Raw genomic sequence first — 25,960 nt, 5'->3', positions numbered from 1 at the left:
CAAACCCTTGAACTTTTGCACACCATTAGAATGCTCTGGTACCATCAGGTTTATGACTGAGACGAGAATACAATTAGATCCCCATCAACACACAGCAGCTGTTTTCTGTCTGCTGCTCAGCTCTTTGGGCATGTAAAGCGGCACCAGAGGCAGTCAGGGTGAGTTATGCACCAGGGTGAGAGCACAGACAGAGGAAATTAGACGAAAACGTTCTTTGTGGAGTTACCCATTTTCCTGGTGGCTTCTTGGGGGTCTGCAGTGAGGATGGGGTCTGTAGCTTTAGAAGGACGTCCAGCACCAGCCTTGTTTACAGCACACACTCTGAACTGATAGTAAGCGCCAGGCTTCAGCCCAAACACGGGGTAGTGGCAGACTTTCTGGATGTGCACGTTGCAACAGGTCCACTGCTCCTCGCTGAGCTCCTTTCTGCGAAGAAGAGAGACAAAAGTTAAAGTAGTTCATGTGATTATTTGGGTTAGTTTTAGATTGACAAGTGTGTGTTAACTTCCTAACCTCCTATATTTTGTATATTGTGTTTTCAGTGTATTTCTAACTTTTAATACATGTTTGTGGTATGTCACATTTGTTAGCCTTGTCTCAGAATTCGCATCGCAAGTGCTTTTGATGTCAAACTAAATCTTACCCAGCTGCTTGATTATTTTCATTGAGAGATAACAAAATATATACAGTATTTTCCAATGAACAAAAGACAAATCAAGTATTTTTGTCATCTTAAAAGGAGGGAGCAGTAACAGGAAAGTGTGGCAGTCAAAAATGACTGAAAGACCGGACTTGTGAAAGGGTTGCTAGGGAACTGAGAGGTATCTGGGCATTTTTCTGCTTCACCATAATCAACATGCTCATGGAATTCTCATCAGTATCAAACCCATCAAACAACATAAAAGCACATACAGATATTTCTGATCATTGACAGGAGAATGAAAACACAAGTCTAATATACATTACAACCAGCCTGATCACAAGTGCACCTGTTGTGTCATGGAAATAAAACATACGGCACATGTGCATGGCTTACCGCTCCACATAGTAGCCCTCCACAGGGGAGCCTCCGTCAGCACTGGGCGGTTGCCAGGTGAGGAAGACATAATCCTTATTGATATCTGATACCTGTACGGCCAGAGGAGAGGCTGGACCCCCAAACACTGACGCTGCTGAATCTGCAACAAAGACAAGACATGAGCTGTAACCACTGGTAAAAGCTGGTAAAAGGTATCTCGCTGATGAGGGAACTACAATGAGACTAAAAATGTATTTGAAATCATAAGTTACAACGCAATTATGATAGTTGGGAGTAGTCAGGAGTACCGGGTCTGTGCAAGGTGACTGGTAGTTTGGGAAAGCTCGGGTCCTGTGTGTGTTTCTCAGCCGTAGGTCAAAGGTCACAGCATTTGTAGGCCTGTTCTATTCAGCTTGGCCTTTAACTAAACATAAACTGTTTAACTTGAAGGTTATGGGGTGCTGGGACGATCTCACCTTTTTTGGGACATGCTTTGTTTAGTGGATATTTTTTTGTGTAACTAAATGACTAACAGTTAAAACAATAAGTAAATGTCTCCAACTGTGGGACAATGCTCAACGTAAAAGAACTTCAACCGATGGACAACATTTTAATTGGGAATTATGGAAACAAATGGCGCTGTTGGAGCTTTTACTGTTTTGTCTATCAGCTAAGTTAAATAGTAAATATGCTACTCCACTCGATATGCCACACAAGTTTGCTATGGATACATGCTTTCGAATGCGATGAAGACAGCGTGCAGCGATCTTAAAATTGTCACAAAGTTCTGTTACAACAAACATTCTGGGGGGGATTCCTTTTCTCATACATGGAAACAAGTTGGATAGTGTATGTTATTCAGTGTGAAATATCTGCCTATTTTTATGTTATATAAATCACATCTCCATGATTGTAATGTAAAAATGATAACAAGAGCTGACTGCTAACTGTTGGGAACGCAGTATCCATTATGTTCTGCATAATTCTGTCTATAGGGATAATACATCTTTGATGTCAGAGGATATTGATGTCATAGTCGTTTCACAGCTGTCCAGACACATTTCAGATGTTGATGAGTCAAGTGGGAGTTTTCCAGCCTTATTTGCATTCAGAACAGAACGAGCGTCAGGAAATAGCAGTCTGAAGAATATATGGTCTCAGTGAACAAAGTTAACAAGCTCTCGCCACTGCAGAACTACTTGATTGATGGCGCAATTTCCTCATATAAATCAGAGAAGTGCGCTGACAGGAAATAAAAGACAAACCAAATATGGCGAACACAAACAGAGTTTTTACAGAAAGATTCAGTGCAAACACCATTTATTCAGTCTGGATAAACTGAAAAAGCAACAACAAGAATACATGTGTTTGTATCAAAGGTCAGGTGAGGAGGTTAACGTGAACAACTTTTGTCAAATCATGTCGCACAGCCTTTCATTGTTGTACATCATGGGTTCAAATTGTTTAATAATCTGGATTTGTGCATTTTGGTTCAGATTAGAATTATTTTTTTGTATTATTGGATCTGTTTCATGACATTTCTGACTCGTTTTGATAAATTAGCTTGAAATAAAACAATGGGACAATGGGACATACTTTCTCACCATGTTGGAGAAAATAAGAATTTGTTGAAACCAGTTACGGAATCTTGAATAAAAATATTAAATAAATGATCTAAACTTAATATACTGAGTCATTTCAAGGTTGTATTGGGCATTGTACATTTTTCTCTGTTGAAATAAATGAATGCTATTATACATTTTGATTTTACAGGGTTAGTTGTGCTCACCTTTGACATAGACAAAAGCGCTGTGTTCCTTGGTCCCAGTCCTTGTCCTGAGTTGAACAGTGTAGACCCCTTCATGCTCTTTATGCATTGGCTCTAATGTCAGGGTGCCCCCGTCGCTGTCAGTTTTCATGTCCACAGTTTTGGACGGCTCCAACTGCACCCCTACAAAACCAAACGCATAAAGAAATGAAATATAATAAATTGTCCTGCAAGATGTTTGAAACGGAATACAATCTTTTTCATTTTGTACCATCTCGGAACCAGGCGACGTCCTGTTGGAAGGGCAGGAGGGGACAAGAGAAGGTGCACTTTAGGGTGAGCCGCTCTCCCTCAGTCACCCAGGTCGGGGGAAAAGTGCAGCCAAACCGGACATCTGGTTCTAAACATACAGCGCAAACGCAAGCAACGACAAATTAAGATGAAATACATGTAGTGCTGTACAATTTCTGACATCACCATCCCAATGGATTTCAGTTGGCTGCAGCGAAAAAGGCAATCACAAAAAAATGGATGATGCAAAACACACCGACAATCAAGGACTGGACTGACATTATAATGGACATTCGACAAATGGAAAAAAAAATCACATTTGGACTAAGTTTGAAAATAGACAAATTTGACAGACAGTGGGCAAAGTGAGCAAACTTTTGATTGGGTTAATTTGTGTTTTAGTTTTGATTGATTTGAAGGATGCCTTTTGATTTATGTCTGTCATTCTCTCTCTGGTCTTGTTTTGTTTGTTTTTTTAATTAGTTTTATCTTCATAAAGTTGAAAATGTAAAAAAATAATCTTAATTAAAAAAAGAAACGAAAGAAATACTTCTACTACTGCATGGACAACAGCTGTCAGTATGCAGAATCCTCCCCCGTCAGATCAGAAATATGCTGAAATCTCGGACATATGTTGAAGCAGATAGAGTGTGTTCTATTCGGTTTGTTCTGACTGTCTGTTTGTGACACCGGCTCCTCATTTTCTTTTTAAGCTCGCGGTAACAAGCTCTTCCTTCACACATTTCTCACTTGAGGGAAGGAGTGATGGGAAACCACAGACTCCTAATTAGGCAAAGGGATGATGTTCCATGTCGTAAGCACAGTTTTTACCCTTGTTACGCCTTATTTTTTTGCACTCCAATTGGCCAGCTTGTCACCAGCAAAAAGGTATTTTACAAAATTACAAAAAGTTTTTGAATAGATGTTATGTTATGTCTTTTGAATATCGAGTTACTTATTGTATCTTACAAATGCAAAATCTATTGTATCAATTTACTACTCCAAGGATACAATACATTTCCCTAGAAAAAAGAATGTAAAAATACATACTATTATCGGCAAAGCTTTTTGAAAACGCAAAAATGTGATTCTTCTGATGTACTAGTTGGGGATACTGAGAGATAACATAACTACTGTACTTGTCATTTTAATGTATTGGCTGCATGACATATTACAGATTCATATTTATTGTGATGCTTGACTGATATATTTCCATTTAAAGAACCTCATCAATTGCTCTTCTCACACAGATGTTATGTTATTGCAGTTTTATAGCCATAATAAAGCAGAACGCACGCCCCAATCGTCACATGTTTCACTCCCCGGTCCCACCGCACGATGCTGATTCTGATGAAGCCACACTGTTGCGCTTTTGTTTATTAAGTGATTTGTTTGTGAAAATATGTTCTGCTCCATATCAGACAATCACAGCCAGGCAACATAAAAATGGCAGCAGGCAATTCCTCAGCCCATCTTCTCAACAAACTGGCCCCGATGCTATTAAATGCCGATAAAGCTTCATTGAAAATAATTGCCACTGAGGAAACGTAAGCAATGGTGATGGTCGTTGTGTCCACTCAGTGATGACCAAACGTTTAAATGACCAGTGAGCCCTTCTGGCTTATTAGTGTGTTGTGAAGGAGGATGCTGATGGTGTTTGGATACACATGTTATGTTTTTGTTGTCACAGTTACAAAGGATTCTTCAGGAATCATGGCTGAGTGCTTTTCCTCTGGGCACTGTTTCTTCCTCAATCATTCAATTAAAAACACAATATCCTCATGCTACATCCCACTGGGTCGCCCACAGCTCCTGGGACGTTTCACAACACACTGCTTTGAGGATAAGTCTAAAGCAGACAACACATTTAACGAAAAACAAAAAAATCCAAAAAAGAATCACATAAACAAATTCTGATCTTTCCTGAATATAGTAAGGTCTTTGTCAAAACTAGACATCAAACTAATATATATTTTTTAAATGTTTATGTTTTTTGTAGAAAATTCCAGTCCACTGTCAAAAAAGTTGTATTATCATTGAGGTGATAAGTGAAGGTGAAGTTGATATTGAGTATCGACTGTTTCCTTAGAATTATTTTATGACAACACCAATGACAACATCAAAAATAAATCTTAAATAAGTTTTGTATCTTATTCATTACAAAAAAATGGTTTGCTAAAATGTAAACGGTTATCAGGATTCTGTATTTGTTTTTAATATAATCTGTACAATTTCTACAGCACTTTAACAATTCTCAATGTGTAATTTTAATTCAGCAATAATAAGGAAAATATGTTGTACTGTACTGGTAAAGCTACTTGCCAAAAGCTTTGCAAAATGCTAAATTAAACAAAGTCAATAGTCTTGGCACAGAAGCCTTACATTATTTACCATAATCGCCCACCTTACGTATTACTTTAGGTTGGACTACAAATAGACACCACACATTACTAGTACATGAATTAAATAAATTATAATTAATATAAAACAACAGCAACTGCCATCAAATTTTGGATCTCACGTCGCATCACGCATCATGAATCATTTTTTCCCTTCCATTTATAATATTATAACAACAACAATGGACAGGAGATGTGAAAGATATACAGATCCTGTGCCCAAACGGAGAACACGCCAATATCTTCCACACGAGTCAGGCTGAAACAGAGAGGAAAACGCTCCAAAGCTTGAAGCCAAACCGTCTCAGGAATGAAAAATACATGAGGTGTCTTTTCCGCTCAATTGGATGCCAAGTCTCTCTCCCCCGCCGACCACCATTCTCCAAGTCTTACCTAAAGTCTTACCTAAACCCTTACGGCCACAGTCAAGCGCACGCAGACATGAAGAGCCACAACAAACAAACACTGTCTAAACCTCGCACCGGCCCAGTCCATCCGTATGTGGTTCTATGTGTCCGGCCGCCAGATAACGACGCGGCAGGCTTCAAAGCGTGCAGCCCTTCGTAATTCGCTGGAGGAGGGTTGCACTTCAAAGGCTTGGCGAGGTAGATTAAAGGGGACACTTCTCATTAGGGGCCCGCGTGTAACTTACCGGAGGTCTGCGAGCGCTCCGAACCCGAGGTAGCACCGTGATATGCTGGATGGTGGAGCAGCAGAGCGTGACAGATTGTGGTGAACCGGACGAGGAGGTCAGAGATGGGAGCCAGGATGCAGGATGAGGTTGTGAAGGATTGAAAGAGAAAGGGGCAAAAACGGAGGATAAATGACATGTGATGCGATGCCTCTTTTATCAAGGTCACATTAAATATTCACTTGGAGCTATTTAAAACAACAGAAAGGAGTGTTCAAAGTTTGGATGGGAAGTGCAAACCTTGAAATGTCGTAATATGTCGCATTGGAATTGACTAAAGCCAAGTTTACTTTTATACCAAGGAAATTTAAACATAATTGCAGCATTTTAGTCTTTACTGAATGCACAATTGTGGTGTTTTATTTGTGAAAACAAATCTATTTCATTGTTATCTTCAGGGAAAGGTAATATAAAACAGAGTAAAACCTATAATGTTCAGAAGGCACAAACAAATATAAAAAGTTGTTGCAGGTAATTTCAAGATAAATCTAATTCTATCTTTTTAATGTCTATTGCTTGCACTACAATGATGCTTTATTTAGTCCTTTTCAAGATACATAAATGAGCACAGGGACAGGGGTTGGAGAGCTTTGGAAAGAAAACGTTTTATTTCTACACAGCCGAGTTTGGAGGATAGTTCATAGATTTTCTCTCAGATTCCGCAGAACAGAGTCAGCACCCTGGAGGCGCAACCGTCTGCTGGACTCAAACGATTATATCAAGCATAAAAAATGACTTAATAAAGTACATTAATGGAAATAGATCTCTGCATCGGAGAGGTGCCCAGATTTAAGTTTTTTCATCCTACACAGAAGCAGCTGCATGTTACTGGCTGCAGGCTTTGTTATTATTACAGATATGGATTCTGCTAATAAAATCTGAGCGCGCTTCAAAACATTTTAATGATATTTATATTGAAATGTAGACACACTGAAAGTCCACGTAATAATTACACCCACTTCCTGACAGCTGGGTAAAAGAATAAGCAAACACAAAAGGCTGATAAAGAGCATGTCAATCTGAATCCGTGACATCAGTGTGGTCAGTGTGAAATTGTCGCTACAATGCTGTGTTTAAAATGTATGACGTGTACCAATTAGGTTTGTCACGATATCAAATGTTAGTGTTACAACTATTGTGAGAAAAAACATCATGATTTAATGATTAATCGTGAATATTGAGACTGTGACTAAACAACAGGCAAATCATCAATGTTATTTAATTCCTGTTGTCTGACATGTTGCTATTCCTCAAATGTGACTTTCTGAAAGACAAAATAAAGTTAAATTTGACCAAAACAGCCAGATTAAAGTTAAATGTAGGTATATTTCTTGGACTATATATTGAACTAAAAAGACATAATTTTGCTTGTGAAATTGTCACGATTATTATCTTTTGGTTCTTAGTTATATTGTAACCTGAATAATTACCATTATTGGTTGACCGAATAATCTTGACATCCCTAGTAGTGATATATATATATATTTTGCAATCTTAACTACTGTCGCTGAAAAGGACATTTTCCTTCATGTGAACAGAAGACTTTAGTGAACCTGGGTTTTCTTGGTGAACTTTTGTTTTATCACAAGGTGAAGAGAAAAGGGAAAGACTCACAGTTGACTACAAGTGTTGCAAAAGTCGTAGCTTGGCCCAGGGCACTCTTGGCTACCACTTTATACTTGCCAGCATCAGCAGGGGAGCACCTTGGGAGGACATGTAGGATTTATGAGTTGGATAAAGCAGTCTGCATATACATCAACATAAGCACTATTTACACGTTGCCTGGGGGACATCGCAGTCACAGTTACTTATAGGCCATTATACTGACCAAACCACCTATATATAATTTCTAAAATCTTATCCATCATTAAATTGTAATATAGCTATTTATTTTCCAAGTTCAAGACCTACATTTGAACTTATGCTGCGCATAACCCAGGCATTTTTATAATATTCATTTTAAGTAGTGTGGTCAAACTTAAATCACAACTGTGTTATATTATTGACTTACCTTCTGATTTCCAGGGTGCATATGCCATATTTCTGCTTCGGGGTGTAATTCCATGGATGATGAGGACATCTCAGTGGAACCCCGTCCTTAAACCTGAGGTTGGAAGTAAAAAATACATCTGAAGGAGTTTTGTGAATAATATAGGTACATAGGGAGACGTGCACTGGAGACTCCCTTTGCCTGCCTCCTCATCATTTATGCACATGTCGGGTAAATATTAGCTGAGCTGAATGAGCTGTGTGGCTGTGAGGTTTTGATCAGGCAGTCTGTGTTGTGCTGGGCATTGTTTGGGGGCAGTTTAGGCTGCTCGCTGGGCTGGATGGGTCCCAATTAGGCTGTTGAAACCTCAGGAATCCAGAATATGTTTTCTTCGCTCAGCTTCATGAATACTGAGCCCACGCTTTTTTTTTTATCTGCCTCTGTCACACAGAGTCATGTATCAAGGTCAGTAGAGCGGCACAGAGCTCGGATTAACACGGGTCATTGTATATTGATATGCGTCATGTATTCCACTCAGAGCTGGGTTGTGTTTATCTCCACATTAAGCACACGGTAAACATGCTTGTCTTGGTTCCACATGACTTACAGCTTTCAGACCTTCCTGCTGCAAGTTCAAACCAAAAGCATCAACAGTAATACATGTCTTGTATTGTTGTATTGTAATTGGGGAGTTTGCAGGTGTTCTTTTCTATTAAGATTAAAATGTTTTATGACAAGTTAAAAGATTCAAAACAACTCACTGACCCAAATTGAGCACTGCAGAAAGTAATAATCTGACTACTTTTACCAACAGATGGCGCCAAAATAGAGTTGAAAGTAGTCCATCATCTTTCTACTCCTGTTCAAAGTGTCTGAACTGAAGCTTGTAAAATAAATCTGATGTGTTATTAACATAAATCAATCAAATCAAATTGGAACTTTAACATTATGGAGCACAACACATTGTAAAAGTCTCACAGAAATCTGTTTCATACCATGACTGTCATATTCTTCAGATAGACATTTTTCTAAATTTGGATGATTTAAAATATGAACTATAATATAACACATAATAAATAAATCTGACCATGTAATCTTAGGAGGAGGGCAGCCTTGTACAGTGCATGTGAACACGGCCCTCATGCCCTCCCAGACAGAGTGAGAGCGCAGGGGGATGGTGAAATCAGGGGCTTTCCTACTCAGAGCTTCCAGATAACTTTTGTGTGCTGCGACCTTCTCTTCACCCTGAAAACAACATGTTATTAGCAGCCCGAAGTGAAAATAAATTGACAACGAAATGTTTGATACAGACCCGATTTCGAAGTGCTATTCTGTCCAGTCGAGAGCGCAGGACGTGCTGGGTCCTCGTGACATCTTGCTCCATCTTCTCAGCCTCGTTCCCAAACAAAGTCCATTTTATTCTGCGATATTCATCTTGAGCCATATCCATCATGATGTCCCTACAAGTGTTTAAAGGTGCACTATGTCACTTTTCTGCCACCTGCTTGTCTACATGGAGATGTTATTGGTTTGCCTGCTGTTCCACAAAATGGCATTCAACGTTTCTATCTAAAGAGTATATCTAAAAGTGTACTCTGTGGTCCAAAGAAAGAAAGAAATGATCAGATGACGGATTACTAATTGCTGAAACGTAATCTGAAATAACATTTTGTTTGAGGTTTGTCACTGCTGTCACTTTCACCTCTTTCAGCATATTGTGTGCATCACAAGTTAATTTTATTACACTTTTTACGGGCTCAATTAAGTTACACAAACACATGCAGTTGAATAAATGCAAGATAGAGATGAAAGTGTAACATTCCAAGCAAAGCGCTAACATTATGTAGAAAAGTGGCAGCTACATAATGAACCTTTTATAATGTATCTTTGAAATAGCTAAAAAGGAAATAGCTGAAAATGGCTAACCACAAAGGCAAATATTTAGGAGACTTCTTGAAGTCTGCAACGCTCTAGTTTGGCTCTCTAACAGACAAATCCTCTAAAGATAAGGGATTTAATCAAATGATTAAATCACAATTTCAATATTTGTCCAGTTGGTCATCTCTTCAGTCTCAGAACAAAGATGGCATATGTATAGGCACTAGAAAAAGCATCCTGATTGCAGAAATATAGTGTTAACCTTTTGGCCCGTAGGTTTTATCAGACAGGACAGCTAGCATGTAATGGCAGCCGCAGGTGGAGCCTGGCATGTGTGCTGCTACTTTAACCACTCCACCACCGGGCATAACCATTTTTACTGTTTCATTTTGTAGTGTGGATGTGGACAGGAATGGGTGACGGACGTTCAGACAAAGGTTTGATTCAAGTTGCCGTAACAGCAGCAGTTCTGAAAAATAAACCCATTTCACGTTGATATTTCCGTGCTCCGTGGACCCGTGTGCCACTCCTCATGAGCACCCTCCTCACATTTGCTCCCAGTTTGTGAACCTGGCCTTTTCGGAGCAGAACATCAAACCCGGGTGCCAGTTTTGATTCACATCAGTGCACCCTGGCTCTGAATCACATGAATCTCCATACCCCCGCGGAGCCTTTGAGTGCAGACAGTTGAAAGTGCTCCTCTGTCGCTGGGTGGGTGACATCTTTGCCTTTCCTTTTAGTCGTGTTGGTTGTCATGGAGATACCAGCCGGGTTTGATACTCTGAGAAGCAAACAGTTGTTATTTTTCCACATCATCTGCAAAGACAGCACGCAGAAGTAGGGCAAAGTCGGGACTTCTTGCTGACAGCTTCTCACGGCTAATGTGCTCCAGCTGCACACCAGAATCTCGGCGTATTAAAGTGTTTAATAAAAATGAGCTTCATAGAGACGGGCCTCGTGAAATACTTTATATAACCAGTAAAACAGTGTATGCCGACTTTATTACAGTAAGTAAATCGACATTCTTGTTATCTTCTCCCTTGTACCGGCTGTAATATTCTTCATCTTTACGCAGTGTTAAAAAAAAAGCACAAATTGTGATTGTGGCTTGTTTCTTCATCCCTCACATTACCAGAGGGTATGAAGCTTCTAGCGGCGCGCTGTGATTGACACTCTGAGACGCTAATTATTTAATCACATGCAAAACACCTAAAACATTTCAATATAAATACACCAGTGAAAATTTGATGTATTTTGATACGACTTGCAACATATTTCTATTTCAAACTTGGTTCATTTGCCCGATTGTAATGTCAAAGTACAAAGTGTCTCTCTTATATTATTTTATGTTGATTCAAAATAAATAAAAAGCTATTAATGAGGAGTAAAGCTATGGAATATGTAAGGATAAGTTTGTCATAAATGTAACTACAAAAATGAATAAGGACGAGTGGAAACTAGATATTATAGTACCGGTATATAATAATTTACAGTATAATATGAATGTAAACAATACAAAAATACTATTTACAATACAACATTCAAGTCTGGTCCTTATAGAACACGGGATTGAACACCAAAACGTTATGATATTGTCAAAATGTGCAAAATATCCAATACATGTATTTACCTGTTGTGACCCAGCAGTTTATTACTTTAAACCAATGAAGGCTAAGTTTAGTAATCAGTATCTCCATTGAGCTAACTACAAATTCTATGAGGTGTAATAACACAATCATGACCATGTGCAAAAAGGTCCATTACAATACAATTTAAATGATTTTGTCAACATTTCATAGACAATAACTTGGCTAAAACTAAATAACCACTGAACTAGTTTCGATTAAAATGTCACATGATAAGAATTGTTGTGATTATGAACCCTGCATTACACAATGAATGCCCTTAAGTTCAAAAAAAGATAAGACAATAGTAAATATTCTTGTGACAGCATTCATTTCAAAACAAGCATCTCAAAATATGTACAAAATCATACGCTGTTCTGATTTAAATAAGTTGCTCGTGTTTTGAAGCAAAGCAGACTCGTATAAACCCCTGAGGAATAAAGTGTCAAAACACATTGCACCCGCTGGCCATGACAGTTGATTACTTTTTTATCACTCATTTTGGATGTTACGAACTGCTGAAAACCACCCACTGAAGATGTTGCCCGTTTGATAGACGAGATAATAATACGCAATTGAAACCACGCACACAGATCAAGCCATTTCATTTTCATACATTTCAAAACAGATGTCATGCTCCCCTATCCTTTCCCGAAATAGGATGCCAATCCTCAAGAGCTTTAGACTTCATCCTTCCGTCCTCTCTCAGCCAAGGAGAAGTCAATTATGTGAAGTGCAACTAGATTTTCAGCTCCCTTCCCAAAATGCTTACACGACCTCTGTCTTTTTTTTTATTCCTCTCTATTTTGCAGCGTATTGGAGATGGGTCTGGGTCAGGTTTAGTGAAGATGCGTTTGGATGGACGAGGTGGCATGTGAGCACACAGGTTGGCGAGGCGGAGGGCCATCAGAGACGGCCGGCTAATAAAAGGGCAGTTGGCAGCAGTGGGAGTGCAGCTGGGACTCGTCACTATCGCATGTGCTTTTCTCTTCACGAGGACCACCGCGGCGTCCCTTTCAGCGTGTGTTTCCTCCAGCGCAATCTCCTGTTCCCCTGGTTCTTTCAGCAGGCATTCTGGCCTTTGTCCTTCTACGCTGCAGGTTATTTTTAGCACTGCTGAGGATGGTCCATGCACCAAAGATTGAAGGACTGAAAAGCAGAGAAGGCTGCTCGTATGGAAATATAGAAAACAGAAATGCGTATGGAGTCAACAGCGTGTTTTACAGCAATATTCTTCTGACATACTGTCCCTGGGGCTGGCTGATGGAAATGTGGCGGCTAATTTGCGCCGATGGCCTCCGACTGCACCAATCACGCACGCCATAGTCTTGTGTGCACGCCATAGTCTTGTGTGCACGCACGCCATAGTCTTGTGTGCACGCCATAGTCTTGTGTGCACGCACGCCATAGTCTTGTGTGCACGCCATAGTCTTGTGTGCACGCACGCCATAGTCTTGTGTGCACTTGTGTTTTTACGTTACTCGATATTTATTAAAAAGACAAAACAATGTTGTTTCTTTAAAGTTGGTAGGTGGTTTTGACATATTTTCAAGACCATTCTAAAACGTTTTGAACATTTTGAAGCCTAGAAAGTCCAGAATTATATCTGTGTTTTTTATACGGAGAGATCAGGGACACGCATGGTCTGTAGATATCACAATAAACATGGCTGCTTACAAGGATAAAAGAAAAAAAAAACATCACAGATTTCCTCAGAATCAATAATCAACGAGCAAAGCACAAAACGCTGTTAATCTGAGGTGAGAAGAGTTTGATTTTGTTCTAAATGAAATCTGATTGCACGTGGGGACCAGACTCACTCTTTATGAACAATTGGCGTGCGTATTCTGGAACACATGTTGTCCTTTTATTGTAATTTCCCCCCCTAAAATCTAGTTTATATACGATTGGTAGTTTTAGTTTGGTTGATTAGCTGCTGGGTAACAATATTTAATGTGCACAGGATGGCATTAACACCATTAACTCACAGCCCTATTTGAGGACAGGATAATGCATTTGGCATTAACTTATGGCATGAAGGAGGAATGATCCCAGTTTGCAGACAGAACAGTATAACCTTCATAAGTAAAACAGAGTTGAATCATCTGACAGATAAAGTGAGGTGGCATGTCATGAGGTAAATCCTGTGTGGTAGCATGAGCTCAGGACAGGGAACGATGTCTTGCCACGAGGCACAAACTGCATTTGTTATCTACAGACAGCCGCCCCAGGCAGTGTGTCTCCGCGTACATGTCACACACTCTGTGCTGTAAAGTCGTGCAATGTCTTCAAACTTTTCAGCAACATGGGACAAAACTGCATCCCACATAGCCTGAAGTCAAAGGTCAAAGTCACCACGATCTCTCTGGGTTTGGATATACTTTTATATGATTTCTATAAATAAAACTCTCCTACTGCAAAAGAGTATTGCTACATGACTTTTAGAGATGCAGAATTGATATAGTGGGGCTAGATTATTGGACTTGTTTCAAGGTGATTCGAGCTTTCAGATAAAAAAATTAGACTGAAATATTATGAATTATGAAAGTCCTCACCTATAACAGGAAGCTAAAATCCACGTGGTTATTTATAATATTGTAAACCTATTCATTAAATGTACTTCTAAAATTATCCAAGCTACTCAAAACAAGAAAAATATTCTGCATTCAAATGATTTTCATTTATACAAACTATATCTAACTATATTTTTGACCTTGTTATGTAAAATATACTTACAGTATCATAAACTGTTATAGTGTGTCGGACCAACCTATAATCTCCTGTACTTGAATGTGCTCAGTGTGACAATTATATGAAACTATCATTAATGGCAAGAGACTTATTCTTGATGATGAGTTAGGTTTAGCTGGTCATGTCCACACAGCTGCATGGACTCTACATATGTGCACGTCAAAGTCTCACCATGTCCTGTTGCGGGAGAAGCTGCCTATATCCAGAAGCTCTTTCACAGACATCACATCCGCAGGGACAATGGGGAAGGTGTTGTGGAAGGTCTCCTCTTCACTGAAGAAAGAAGGCAAAACCAAGTTAAATTACCATCTTCCCAACTATTTTTATACAGTTCAGTGGTAATAAATTTCACCACAATTATCGCTGAGAGCATCTCTATTCAATATGTTATTCTCTATGCCGCATTAACCAGTCAGATGTTCGATTTTAGAAAGCTACGGTTCGTTTCCTTTCCCCAATGTGAACAGCAGAGGAGGCCATAGATCACAGGCCGTTCTAATGGAGCCCGACTCAATATGCATGAGCGTTCATTTATTTAAGCGCTCCAGGGATTGACTTTAAACTGGCAACTCTGCTCTTATCTCGCCTCTTTAGTGGATATTTTCTGTCTTCTATTGGTGTGCTGACAAATTGGCAAGGTAAACACTGATGTGCTGAAGTCAAACAACGCAACATAAAGGAGAGAGGCTGCTACGAAGATGTACTGTACTTTGTGAATTATAGTGTCGATATTGTCTGCGGCACTAATACCCTCTGTCAGTCTGTGCAGCTCAGGGTAAGCCACGAGTAGGCTTCAGTTTGTGGCAACGGGGATTTGCTTGAGCTCGTGGTGCACACACACAATACAGTTTTAAAAAGGGACCACAAAGAAACCACACAATATAGTCAACACACACAACGCAAGGTGAATTAGGATGTAACAACAACCAAAACATTGTGATATCGTGGGCTGTCATAATGTACTGAATTATAAGCTTCTTTGCTTAAATGCATTGTTTTGTTACAGCAGCCACTAAAAAAAAAGGAATGACATACGATGCAAATTTCAAAACGTGACAAATCAGATTGTTTGCCAAGACATTTCTCCTAAATATATGCTAAATAAATATGTTGCTAAGCTTATTTCAAGAATTCACTTACTGCACTGGCAGATAATTCCACTTTTTTCGAGGACATATTTGCCGAAAACAAGTGTATTTTTTGTTTGTCAGCCAAAAAAATAACAAAAACAACAAAAATACATCTTAAGCACAATTAATTACTTACTTCCTTGGGTTATGATGATAATGATTTGCAAGGCTTGTAATGTATTGTAAAGGAAAAGGGTTTTCTACAATTCTGCTCGCCTCTCCACAATATCGCAGTAAATATCATTCTGGGAAATGAATAGTGTGTTCACATTTTACCGTGACATTTGTGTATCATTACAACCCTACGTAATTGTGAAATTCAGAATCAGAATCAGAAAGGGTTTATAGCCATTGTCAATGATCAGAATTGACAAAAAATAGGAACTTGTCTTGGTGATTTGGTGCAACATAAAACAATGAACAATGAAAAGGTCAAAAAGAGAAACAATTTCAATCTGCTATGGGCTAAAAATGACAATAAGCTATAAGATGAAAAATAAGAATAAAAAATAGGCTTAATATGTACACAAGTTTACAGTTAAGTTTACATATGTAGTGCAGAAAGTGAACAGTGCAGTGCGTGATTGATTTATGGTTAAAGTGACAGTGTTTAGGAAGTGTCCATGAGTCCAATGGCACTGTTTACTAAATGATATTTACATTAACCCTGTGGTGACCTGCCGAGTCCTTTTACACGGACAATGTTTCCCCTTTTGTACACTTTTGTTTATTGGGAGCTTCTCTAATCAGGAGGAACAAGGGCTGACAAACAGACAGAGTGTGTTCATGAGCCAAAGAATGGAGATCACGGCCGACTGTTGTGCTTCTTCATGCAGCACTGACTACTTCCACTTGGCTGGGATTTGCAGAATAATTTGAGGAAGGGAGAATGAATCTACATGTGAAAGTGAATGGATTAGTCACCGATGTGGAGGAAGGTGCTGGACTACGTTCAGGGCTGGTTACCATGAGACCTGCCCATGTCGCCCAGGCTGTGTCCAGAACTATATTCGAACAAACCTGTTGTCAGAGTAATAAATACTCATCTTGAAAGTGTGGAAAAAGCCTCATACTCACTGAGATTGACTGAAAGCACTGCGCGTGAGGAAAGGTGAAGCAGTGGAGTCGTTTTTCTTTTGTACTTATCTGCAACTGTCTAAATGCTGAATGCTGAAAACATGTGAAAAATTAAGTATTTAAATGAATATAAAAAAAATAAAAAAAACACTTGCATTCATGTTTTTTTTTTATGTACACATTTTACAAATATTATAGCCGTGTGCATTAGTTATTTTCCAGTAATCCTTTGTAATAAACGCTACATAGAGATATTTCAAAAATCATATGACAGTTTCAAACAAGCAAATATCTGAAACTTAATATTAACATATCGGAGTAAAAACAGTAAAATGATCCAGCGCCGGGGGTTGTATTTGCTCAGGTGTATGTTATCCAAACTCTTCTACAGTTGCTGCAAACATGTCGCCTCGAGCACTGCCTTCTATGCCCTGTCTAACAACCAGCCAGGCGAATTAAGACAACTTCTCCTTTTCGTTTGTTTGTGCTCTGGAGAATTTCCCCTTTTCATACATTCAGAGAAGGACTTCTGCTTTTAACATTTTGTTTTCATGGGCAACTTCCTCACACATCTAGTGGCACAAAGCACGTTTCTGGACACATTTGGGCGTAGCAGTCCCTGCACATGTAAACAATGACTCTATAGCTGATGCTGCGGTAGATTACAAAGAATCTGATACAGGAACCTGCAAGAGAAATGACATAAAGTCACACGAGGAACCACTGACATAAACAAACACAGATGTAAACGCTCCTGACCTCTGAACTCATGTGCTAAAGCTCAGAAACTTTGCAAGAGTTTCTGTGTTTTCTACAAATCTTTCTACAATTCCTACGATGGTAATTTATTTATCAAATATGGAAACAGACGCCCTGGTGGAGGGAGAAGACGTCCGCCACGCCAAGTTAAACTAATGCTTAGTTTTGTCACCACAAGAAGAAAACAGATCAAATTTCCCTTATTGTGTGACAGCGACAGTAGACGCGCCTGTTTGCCTAATTCAATAAGTGTGGGGGCCTGTGGAAATGGAGGCAAATTTGACTTGGGAATATCAGTGGCGGCTGGAGTGATCCTTATTAGATCTCGCTGAACTCACTGGAGGACCGGCACGGCCAATTTTAGATCTACCACAATGTCAATGGTCGAGGCAAGCTTTGCAAAAACTGAGAGTAGAATTCAAGTTAGAATTCAACTACCACAACCAATCCTTTACCTTGCAGATTATAACAGATTCCATTTCAGGCCTATATTTATTTATTCTTTATTTAACCAGGGCTGTCTTCTCATTTTCGTTTTCAGGGGAGCACATGCGAACTCTACACAGAAGCCGCACGCTGCCCAGAAGTCAAACCCAGGACCGTCTTGCTGTGAGGCTAATGTCAAGATCTGGAGGTCCAATTCCAGCTTTTTATACTGTAAAAAGTGTCATTACAGAAAAATAACACTGGCTTAATCACACGTATTACAAATTGCACGTGCGACGTCCTGCCGGTGTCCCTGACCTCACTGGGGACACCGGCCTAGTGCACTTTCATATATCAGATAAGCCGATCCCACTGGCTGTTACAATATATCCCACAGGTCAAACCTTTACAGCTTATTTTGATAGCTGCTGGGGCTTAAAATGTTTGCACTTGGCCAGCCCCATTTGTTCATCTCTTGATGTACGTGACCGGACATACCCGACATACCCCTTCAGACTGGGACAAGTTATATTTATAGGACTTGATGTATCCACTGGGTTGAGCAAGATTAAAAAAGTATAATTTGAAAGGCTATCTGAAATCAAAAGGCTGTATATCATTGGATATTGTCATGGAGGTTTCCAGGGTACAAATGCTGCTAACCTAACTGTATTCTAAAAATGATATATCTTTCTTAAATATGATTAACTAACCTTGGATTTGATGAAAAATGAGCACAGTGAACTGAATCTTGCAAACCTAATCAAAATGTCTGTAATTCAAGCTAGCTTCCATTTGAACTCAAACCACTTATCCTGTAAGACACATTATTTTGATCTGACATAATATAAAACTTAGTTAAAATACCATATAATTATGTGTATAAATGACATCTGAAAACACATTTATATGATAGGACTGCTGTACAAGAGGATTGGTCCCAAGCCGCTGGTCCTTGTCTACTTCAGACAAATGAGAGCGGTGACGCCTTATTTGTTTGTGTGAATGTATTGTTCTGGTAACACCCACCAGCCCATGGGGCGCATTAGAAACAATGTAATGTGTCACTGAGCTTAGAATAACCAGCCTGTTCCTTAAAATAAATTACATTTTCCACCTCAGTGTTAAACAGATCAGGATAGCTAAGATACAAAGACCAAAGTTTTACTGACGACAGACAAATCCTCGATTTACCCCGGGTTGTTTTCCTGATGACAGGATTATGCCAAACACGTATCACAGCTGTCAAATTAGCAAATATAACTCACATTGAAGTATTAGCATGAGAAAAGGATGGGAAGTTGACATATCAGCGCGGAGACCAACAGCTCAAAGGCTTCTTGTCACTCGCTGCAAGAAAAACGTTGATATTTTCACCACGCGCCCACAATCTAACACACCTTAACTAACCACGCTGTGTTGACACTAGAGACAGCAGCACACGGACCTTTCCTTTGGACAAACAGCACCGCACTCAGCACTACGGAGCTCTCCAAGTGTCACTGCGGGTGGGAAAAGTGGCAAAAGTGGGTGTGACTGCGGAAAAAATCACTTAGCGTTCTGCATCCGATCAGGCTGAGGTCCTTCCGAACAAACCGCTGTGAGGACTTATGGAATTTAAAGATGAAATACTGAAAAGGAATGCTTAATTCTGTGCTCTGTTTCCACTCGAATTAATAATTACAGCGGAAGTTGTACCTGGAAGTGAAAGTTTTCTTCTTCTTCTGAGAGGACACTTTCATGCTGTGAGACATCTGCGATGACTCCTCCTCCAGTGTCACCTTTGTTGTTTCCATAGTAACGTCCCAACAGATATCTGTGGAAGGAAGAGATGAGTATGAGAGTGAACAGCCAATCAGAGAAGAAGAAGCTCACAGTCTGCCCTTAAATTAAAGCACTTATATATTGAACTAGTCCAGGGCAGCTGAAGGCTTTAGCATCAGGGGAGATATATTTAATAATAATAATAATAATAATAATAACTTTTATTTATATAGCGCTTTTCAGTGACCCAAAGACGCTGAACATAATAAAAAAGGGGGGGGTATTTACAGACAGGGGGGGACAACACGTACAGAACACATTAATATACAGATAAAATGAACAAGACAGAAGAAGTAGAGAGAAAAAGATGGGGATGTAACAGGGGGTAGAAGAGTAGGCAATGGGGTAGAGGAGGCTAGGGGTAGGGGAGGTCATAGGCTTGGGTGAAGAGGTATGTTTTTAGGCGGGATTTGAATGTTGTGAGTGAGGGAGAGTGGCGGACAGGTTGGGGGAGGGAGTTCCAGAGTCGGGGTGCTGTTCGGGAGAAAGCTCTGTCGCCAAAAGTTTTGAGTCGGGATGTTGGTGCAGCCAGGGTGAGAGAGGAGGAGGATCGGAGAGCTCGGGTGGGGCGGTGGGGGATGAGGAGGTCAGACAGGTAGGGGGGGGCAAGGTGGTGAAGAGCTTTGAAGGTGAGGAGGAGTATTTTAAAGTTTATGCGCTGCTTGATGGGGAGCCAGTGGAGAGAGCGGAGAACGGGAGTGATGTGATCACGGGACCGGGTGTGGGTGAGGAGGCGGGCAGCGGAGTTTTGGACCATTTGGAGTCTGTTGAGGGAATGGGAGGAGATGCCAGTGAGGAGGGAGTTGCAGTAGTCGAGGCGGGAGGAGATGAAGGCATGGATGAGGGATTCAGCAGCGGGGAGGGTGAGGCAGTGTCGGATTTTGGCGACGCGGCGGAGGTGGAAGTATGAGGTCTTGACAATGTGGCTGACATGGGGAGTGAAGGAGAGGGTGGGGTCCATGATGACACCGAGATTGCGTACCAGGGTAGAGGGGGTGATGGTCGAGGTGTCGATGCTGAGTGAAAAGGGACCAGTTTTATTGAGAGTGGATTTGGTGTCAATGAGGAGGAGCTCTGTTTTGTCACTGTTCAGTTTGAGGAAGTTGAGAGATGCAGGTTTCGATGTGGCTGAGGGGAGGGTTTTGGGTGGATTTGGTGGTGAGGTATATCTGGGTGTCGTCAGCGTAGCAGTGAAAGTCCAGGTTGAGTTGGCGGAGGATGTGACCAAGAGGGAAGATGTAGCAGATGAGAGGAGGGGGCCGAGGACTGAGCCCTGGGGGACCTCCTGCGTTACTGGGGGGAGGGTGGATGAGTGACCGGAGAGGGAAATCAACTCTTGCCTGTTGGTGAGGTAGGATGTGAGCCAGTCAAGTGCAGAGCCCTCAACACCCAGTTGGCGCAGCCTTTGTAGGAGGATGGAATGGTTTATAGTGTCAAAGGCTGCGCTGAGGTCTAGTAGTAACAGGATGTTGAGGGCCCCGGAGTCTGCAGAGGTGAGGAGATCGTTGAGTACTTTGACCAGGGCTGCTTCAGTGCTGTGAAGTGGGCGGAAGCCAGATTGGAGGGGTTCATAGAGGTTGTTTGACTGGAGGTGGGTGTGAAGTTGGGCGGCGACGATGCGTTCCAGCGTTTTTGAGAGGAACGGCAGGTTGGAGATGGGGCGGTAGTTGGAGAGGTTGGCGGAGTCTAGGGTGGGTTTTTTGAGGATGGGGGTGATGGAGGCCAGTTTGTAGATGGAAGGAACATGGCCGAGGGATAAAGACTGGTTGAAGAGGGTGGTGAGATGGGGGATGAGAGCAGGGAGGCAGGCCTTGGTTAGGGTCGTTGGGAGGGGGTCGAGAGAGCAGGTGGTGGTTTTGGAAGCGGTGATGAGGTCTATGATATGAGAGGAGTTAACAGAGGAGAAGGTGGTGAGGGGAGGGAAGGGTGGGTGGTCAGGGAGAGGGGGGGGGGCAGGGGTGGGGGTGGTGATGGAGTTAATGGAGACGGCAGTCATGGAGCTGTTGATTTTGGAAATTTTGTCATTGAAGGCAAGGAGGAAAGAGTTGCAGAGGTCAGGGGAGGAGGGTGGAGTGATGTCCGGTGGCTGGAGCAGCTTGTTGACGGTAGAGAACAGGGTGCGAGGGCTCCGGTTAGGAATTCAAAAGAAACAAAAGAAATCTAGCTATAAGTAATTATATAGTGCTGGATGTATGAAGAATATTTTAAGTAGTAGCTCAATATTACGGTAATCAATACAAATACATCATGATAGGCAAACAAGGGATTGTGTAACAAATGTGAATGTAGTCGGGGGGAAAAGCAATGTTTTCTTAAAGATTTAGAAATATAATCCTGTTTATCGCTACGTGTCACTTCCATTAAATGTTTTGTTTATTGATGAAATGTTGATGAAACGATTTATGGAATTATCTTGCATTACTTTTTATTTAGTTTTTGTTTGGACAAATTAATTTGGAAATGCATATTATAGGATTTTAGATTTGTTTAATTAGATTTAATTTTGTTCTACTCATAGGCATAGGCTTTCAATCATCATTATAAATTATACAAAGTGATTACAAAGCTAAATTATTGCCATTTAACACAAAAAAGTCCCTCCCTCAAAGTCTGAACTTCTTAGTAATACAATGAAACCAGGTACATTTTTGTTTTGCCACTAAAATAGTTTTAACATGCAACATTCATGACTGATGCAATGCTAATTCTACACCTGTCAGGTTAATGCCAAAGTAAGCAGTTTAAGAGTATAAAAACTCTACTTTTCATTCATCATAATTCTAATTTATGGATCCATTCTCCATCCCTGTGCTGAGTTACAGCAAAATGCTAATGTCATTTTCCCCGAGCTCACGCTTAGATGTTTGCTCATCAATCATCGGTCCAAACATACCGTGTCGACTGTCATTGATGACGAAGAAAAACAGCAAATATTCAGATTTATTGATTTCCTCCACTCCTTTGTGTACCAATAATAATTCAGCTGATGAGGCTGGCCATGCGGCTGCCCGCTCGCAGTTGTCATTAATCACAGGGCCGCTCTGGGGAAGTCAGTGCACAGCTTCAGAACCAGGCCCGCTCTGACTGATGGCTCCATTCACTCCCTCCAAACTGCCAGTACCTGCTAACATCACAATGAGTACTATCCTCCAGCATTTCCATCACTTACAGCATATCCTGAAGTGCATAAGGCAGCAAGCTATGGGCTAAAAGGCTAACAAGAAGCAACATTTGCCAAGCCTATAGTTATCTTAATCTTTTGTCTTCAATAGGCAAAAGTTAAATTGTTTCTTTGTCACAAAACCAATTCAGTTTAAAAGGTCACTGATGTCTGGAGTTAGAAAGTTTAAGTGGCTCCAGTTTCATTTCAGCGCAGTAGAAGTCAGATTAATGTGACCCGCCTGTTCAAACTGCGGACACTTTGCAAAAGATCAGATTCAAATCAGATTTAGTACCACATTTGAAAGTGGCCTGGGTCGCAATTGAAAAAATCTGATTCAGGCTTTTCACATTATCAAGAAAAAAATCAAATCAAAGCAAATTCCCCCTAAATTCTTATTTATAATTGTCCAAAATGTTCCTTTGGTCCTGTCCTGTGTCTGTGTTTGTTTTTGTTTATTTTGATCTGAAGCTGTTTGTCCATATCCATGAGCTTCAGACCAACAAGATGGTAATAGTGCAGCAAATCAGGTAAGTCCGTCATATAATTACATTTTGTATATATATTTTTTATCTCATAATTCTGATTTGACCTGCAATGTGGACATTTCCTCTTGGCTGTGCTTGCTGTGTTACTTTGCTTTTGCTTTAGGGAGGTTTTTGTTTGCTACTTACTGTGATCGGGCCTGTGGGTTTAATCAAGAGTGAATCAAGAAAACATGGGCAGTAAATTGAAAGGGAAAGCATATCTTTTTTCTTTCATTATAGTTTCATTTTGCAGCAATACAGTACAATCAGAAGACGTGGACAAAAGACATTACTCATTGTGTCCCTTGAAAGAAAATACACAGCACGAAGTCCCTGAGTGGATCCCCTGGAGATGACTTAAAAGGCACATTCTCTGACGCCACTGGAAGAGAAGAAGTTCAACTATAGAGCTGACGGAATTACACAGGCAAGCGAGAGAAAGTTAAAAGTTTGACGAATTTTTAAAGCAAAACGTTCAGTCAAATTATAGAATATGTCATGATGGTATAGTGTAGAAAATGATTACCTTCATCAGCAAACAAACCACACTTTTTGATTTGCCATGTTTTACACATAATGCCCTGCCCATCATTAAGATTCCACAAGAACCTCCCTTGTCTGCAAGTATAGAAAACGGCACATACTTTTTCAGAGAAGCAGGCGAGAGTCCAAAGCTTTGAAGCAATCGCTCGTCTGTGTCCTTTCTGCCTCCTTGAACGGTCGCTTCACCTTTGGATGAGCTTCGTCGGTCAGTCTGCATCGATGGCGCTCTCCAACGCGTCTCCTCCTGATGCGGCTCACCCTGGACACAAAGGGCCCCTCCAGTGCCAACAATGTGGTCAAAACAATACCGTCTCGTATACTTAGGCTGGTAAATATAGCCCGCTGACACGTACGCTCTTACACGAACAGCCCACAAATTTGTATCGCTAAACGGGCTCACTAAACCCTGCACAGATCATCAGCTAGATCCACTTACAGCGAGAAAGCTGCGCAGACAGGCGGCTAAGGAATGACTCCATAGCTCCCACGACAATAAGACCCAAACAACAAGAGCAATAGCCGGAGGTGCTCTGAGAACAGCTGGCACAAACCGACCACAAAAGTCAGCTCAATACAATGCGCTCTTATTATCAGCACCCCTGAGAAATAGAGCCGTTTGGTTTTATTTTGAAAAGACCAAAAACCAGGGGGATATTTTGAATGGATTTTATATTGAAACTGGGCATGAAGTAAAGAGAAATAGTCAAGACGTTCAATTGTACAGGGAAAGAATAAGAAATTACACTGACCTGGATGAGTAAGCAAAAACTTGTCTTTCTCGTTCGACGCAGTGTCAGTTGAATAGTTCCACCCAAAAACCTGCCACAGTCATAGAGAGATGGAGACAATTGGGTCTTGTGGGTCAAAAAGCTGTAAGAAATATGTAAAACAAAACAAAAATGGAGGCAAAGGGATTGCTAAGGGTGTTAACACTCCAACCACTTTCTTTCTGTCTGACCTTGGCTCTATTTCAAAAGCCAAGATCCAATTACATTTTAATTACCAGTAAACTCCATTTAGTCTCACCATTAACTGCTCTCATATAAGTAGCCTTAAACATTAGACTATTTGTATGGTAATGTCATAGTCACATTGTGTGTTTGTGGGATTAAATGATTTTTGCAATAAGTTCAGAGAGGCTCGGAATTTTCAGAAAACCAACAGTAAATACGGCCCAATAATGCAACCACAAATGTTTGCATGGCTTGTGGCGATCCTTGCTTGTTCTTATTTTTGCCTTTATACCAACAATTGTGTCAGGAAGCTTCACATTCCCCCCCCCTGTTGCCATGGAAGCCTGCTTTATTTCTGAAATTGTGAGTCCAGTGGTGAGAGGTGCGCTGGGGCTGTGAGGACGGACAGCATCAGTCAACATCATGAGGGAGGCGGGTTATTTATACCCCTTTAGACACTGTTGCACCTGCCTCTGGAATATGGCACACAATACAAGCACCGGCTGCCAGCACAAGCCCGCACACACCACACATGAGCGACACACCGAGAATAGACTAACAGCTGAACCCCACCGTCAATATCACCTCTACTTTTGGGAAACTAAACTGATCGTCTGCCGTTTAGAGCATTTGAGAAAGAAAAAAAACAAATCAACTGCCTTAAAGATAGCGCAGATGTTTTCAAAGTAAAATAGGGAAAACCAAGTGAAAATTTACACTCGACAGGTTTTGAATCGTGAACTTGACTCCTATAGGTACTTTGCTGTCAGAAGACTGGGTTGTCAACTTTGAAATACTGTATAGAACACAGCTCTCTAAAATATATCAAGAACAGAGACTTTTATAGACAAGGGGTTTGGTCCCAGCACTCTCGACGTTGTGAGATTGATTCATGGTGACATTGTTTTGGGTCAATGGGCCAAAAAAAAGGATTAGAAATTTGTTTTCATGGAATTCACTATACAACGTTGTCATTAAGGCTGGGAAATTATGCATGGAATAAGCTTTGACGAGATAGAGGTTAAAACGGTGCAAAAACGTAGAAGGAAAAAGTAACATTTTTACCACCACCAGGCTGATTTGGAGCGCTCGTGTTAATGGAGTTGATGGCACGTTCCCAAAACACCTGAAGCAAAGCAGCAGAAAAATA

At 40.7% G+C, this 25,960-nt stretch overlaps 1 protein-coding gene across 1 annotated transcript in view; it reads right to left on the bottom strand.

The window, feature by feature from the left end:
* The window catches only part of myom3 (myomesin 3), a 51,647-nt gene extending 27,382 nt beyond the window's left edge, over positions 1-24,265 (bottom strand). The window contains exons 1-12 of the mRNA XM_072460265.1: positions 23,959-24,265; positions 19,502-19,619; positions 14,583-14,684; positions 9,470-9,617; positions 9,245-9,402; positions 8,179-8,271; positions 7,782-7,870; positions 6,129-6,173; positions 3,058-3,186; positions 2,808-2,969; positions 1,037-1,178; positions 227-426 (exon numbers count right to left, since the gene is read on the bottom strand). Coding sequence (XP_072316366.1) covers positions 227-426; positions 1,037-1,178; positions 2,808-2,969; positions 3,058-3,186; positions 6,129-6,173; positions 7,782-7,870; positions 8,179-8,271; positions 9,245-9,402; positions 9,470-9,617; positions 14,583-14,684; positions 19,502-19,599 — 1,366 coding nt within the window. The 5' untranslated portion in view covers positions 19,600-19,619; positions 23,959-24,265. The remainder of the gene's footprint in view (positions 1-226; positions 427-1,036; positions 1,179-2,807; positions 2,970-3,057; positions 3,187-6,128; positions 6,174-7,781; positions 7,871-8,178; positions 8,272-9,244; positions 9,403-9,469; positions 9,618-14,582; positions 14,685-19,501; positions 19,620-23,958) is intronic.
* Between the last annotated feature and the right edge of the window lie 1,695 nt (positions 24,266-25,960).

This window comes from Eucyclogobius newberryi, unplaced genomic scaffold, assembly GCF_026437365.1.
Source record: "Eucyclogobius newberryi isolate DKJ021-1_F unplaced genomic scaffold, fEucNew1.0.hap1 SCAF_3, whole genome shotgun sequence".
Classification (NCBI taxonomy): Eukaryota; Metazoa; Chordata; class Actinopteri; order Gobiiformes; family Gobiidae; genus Eucyclogobius; species Eucyclogobius newberryi.
Note: the sequence above shows the minus strand (reverse complement) of the source record. Positions and strands in the feature narration are given on the sequence as shown.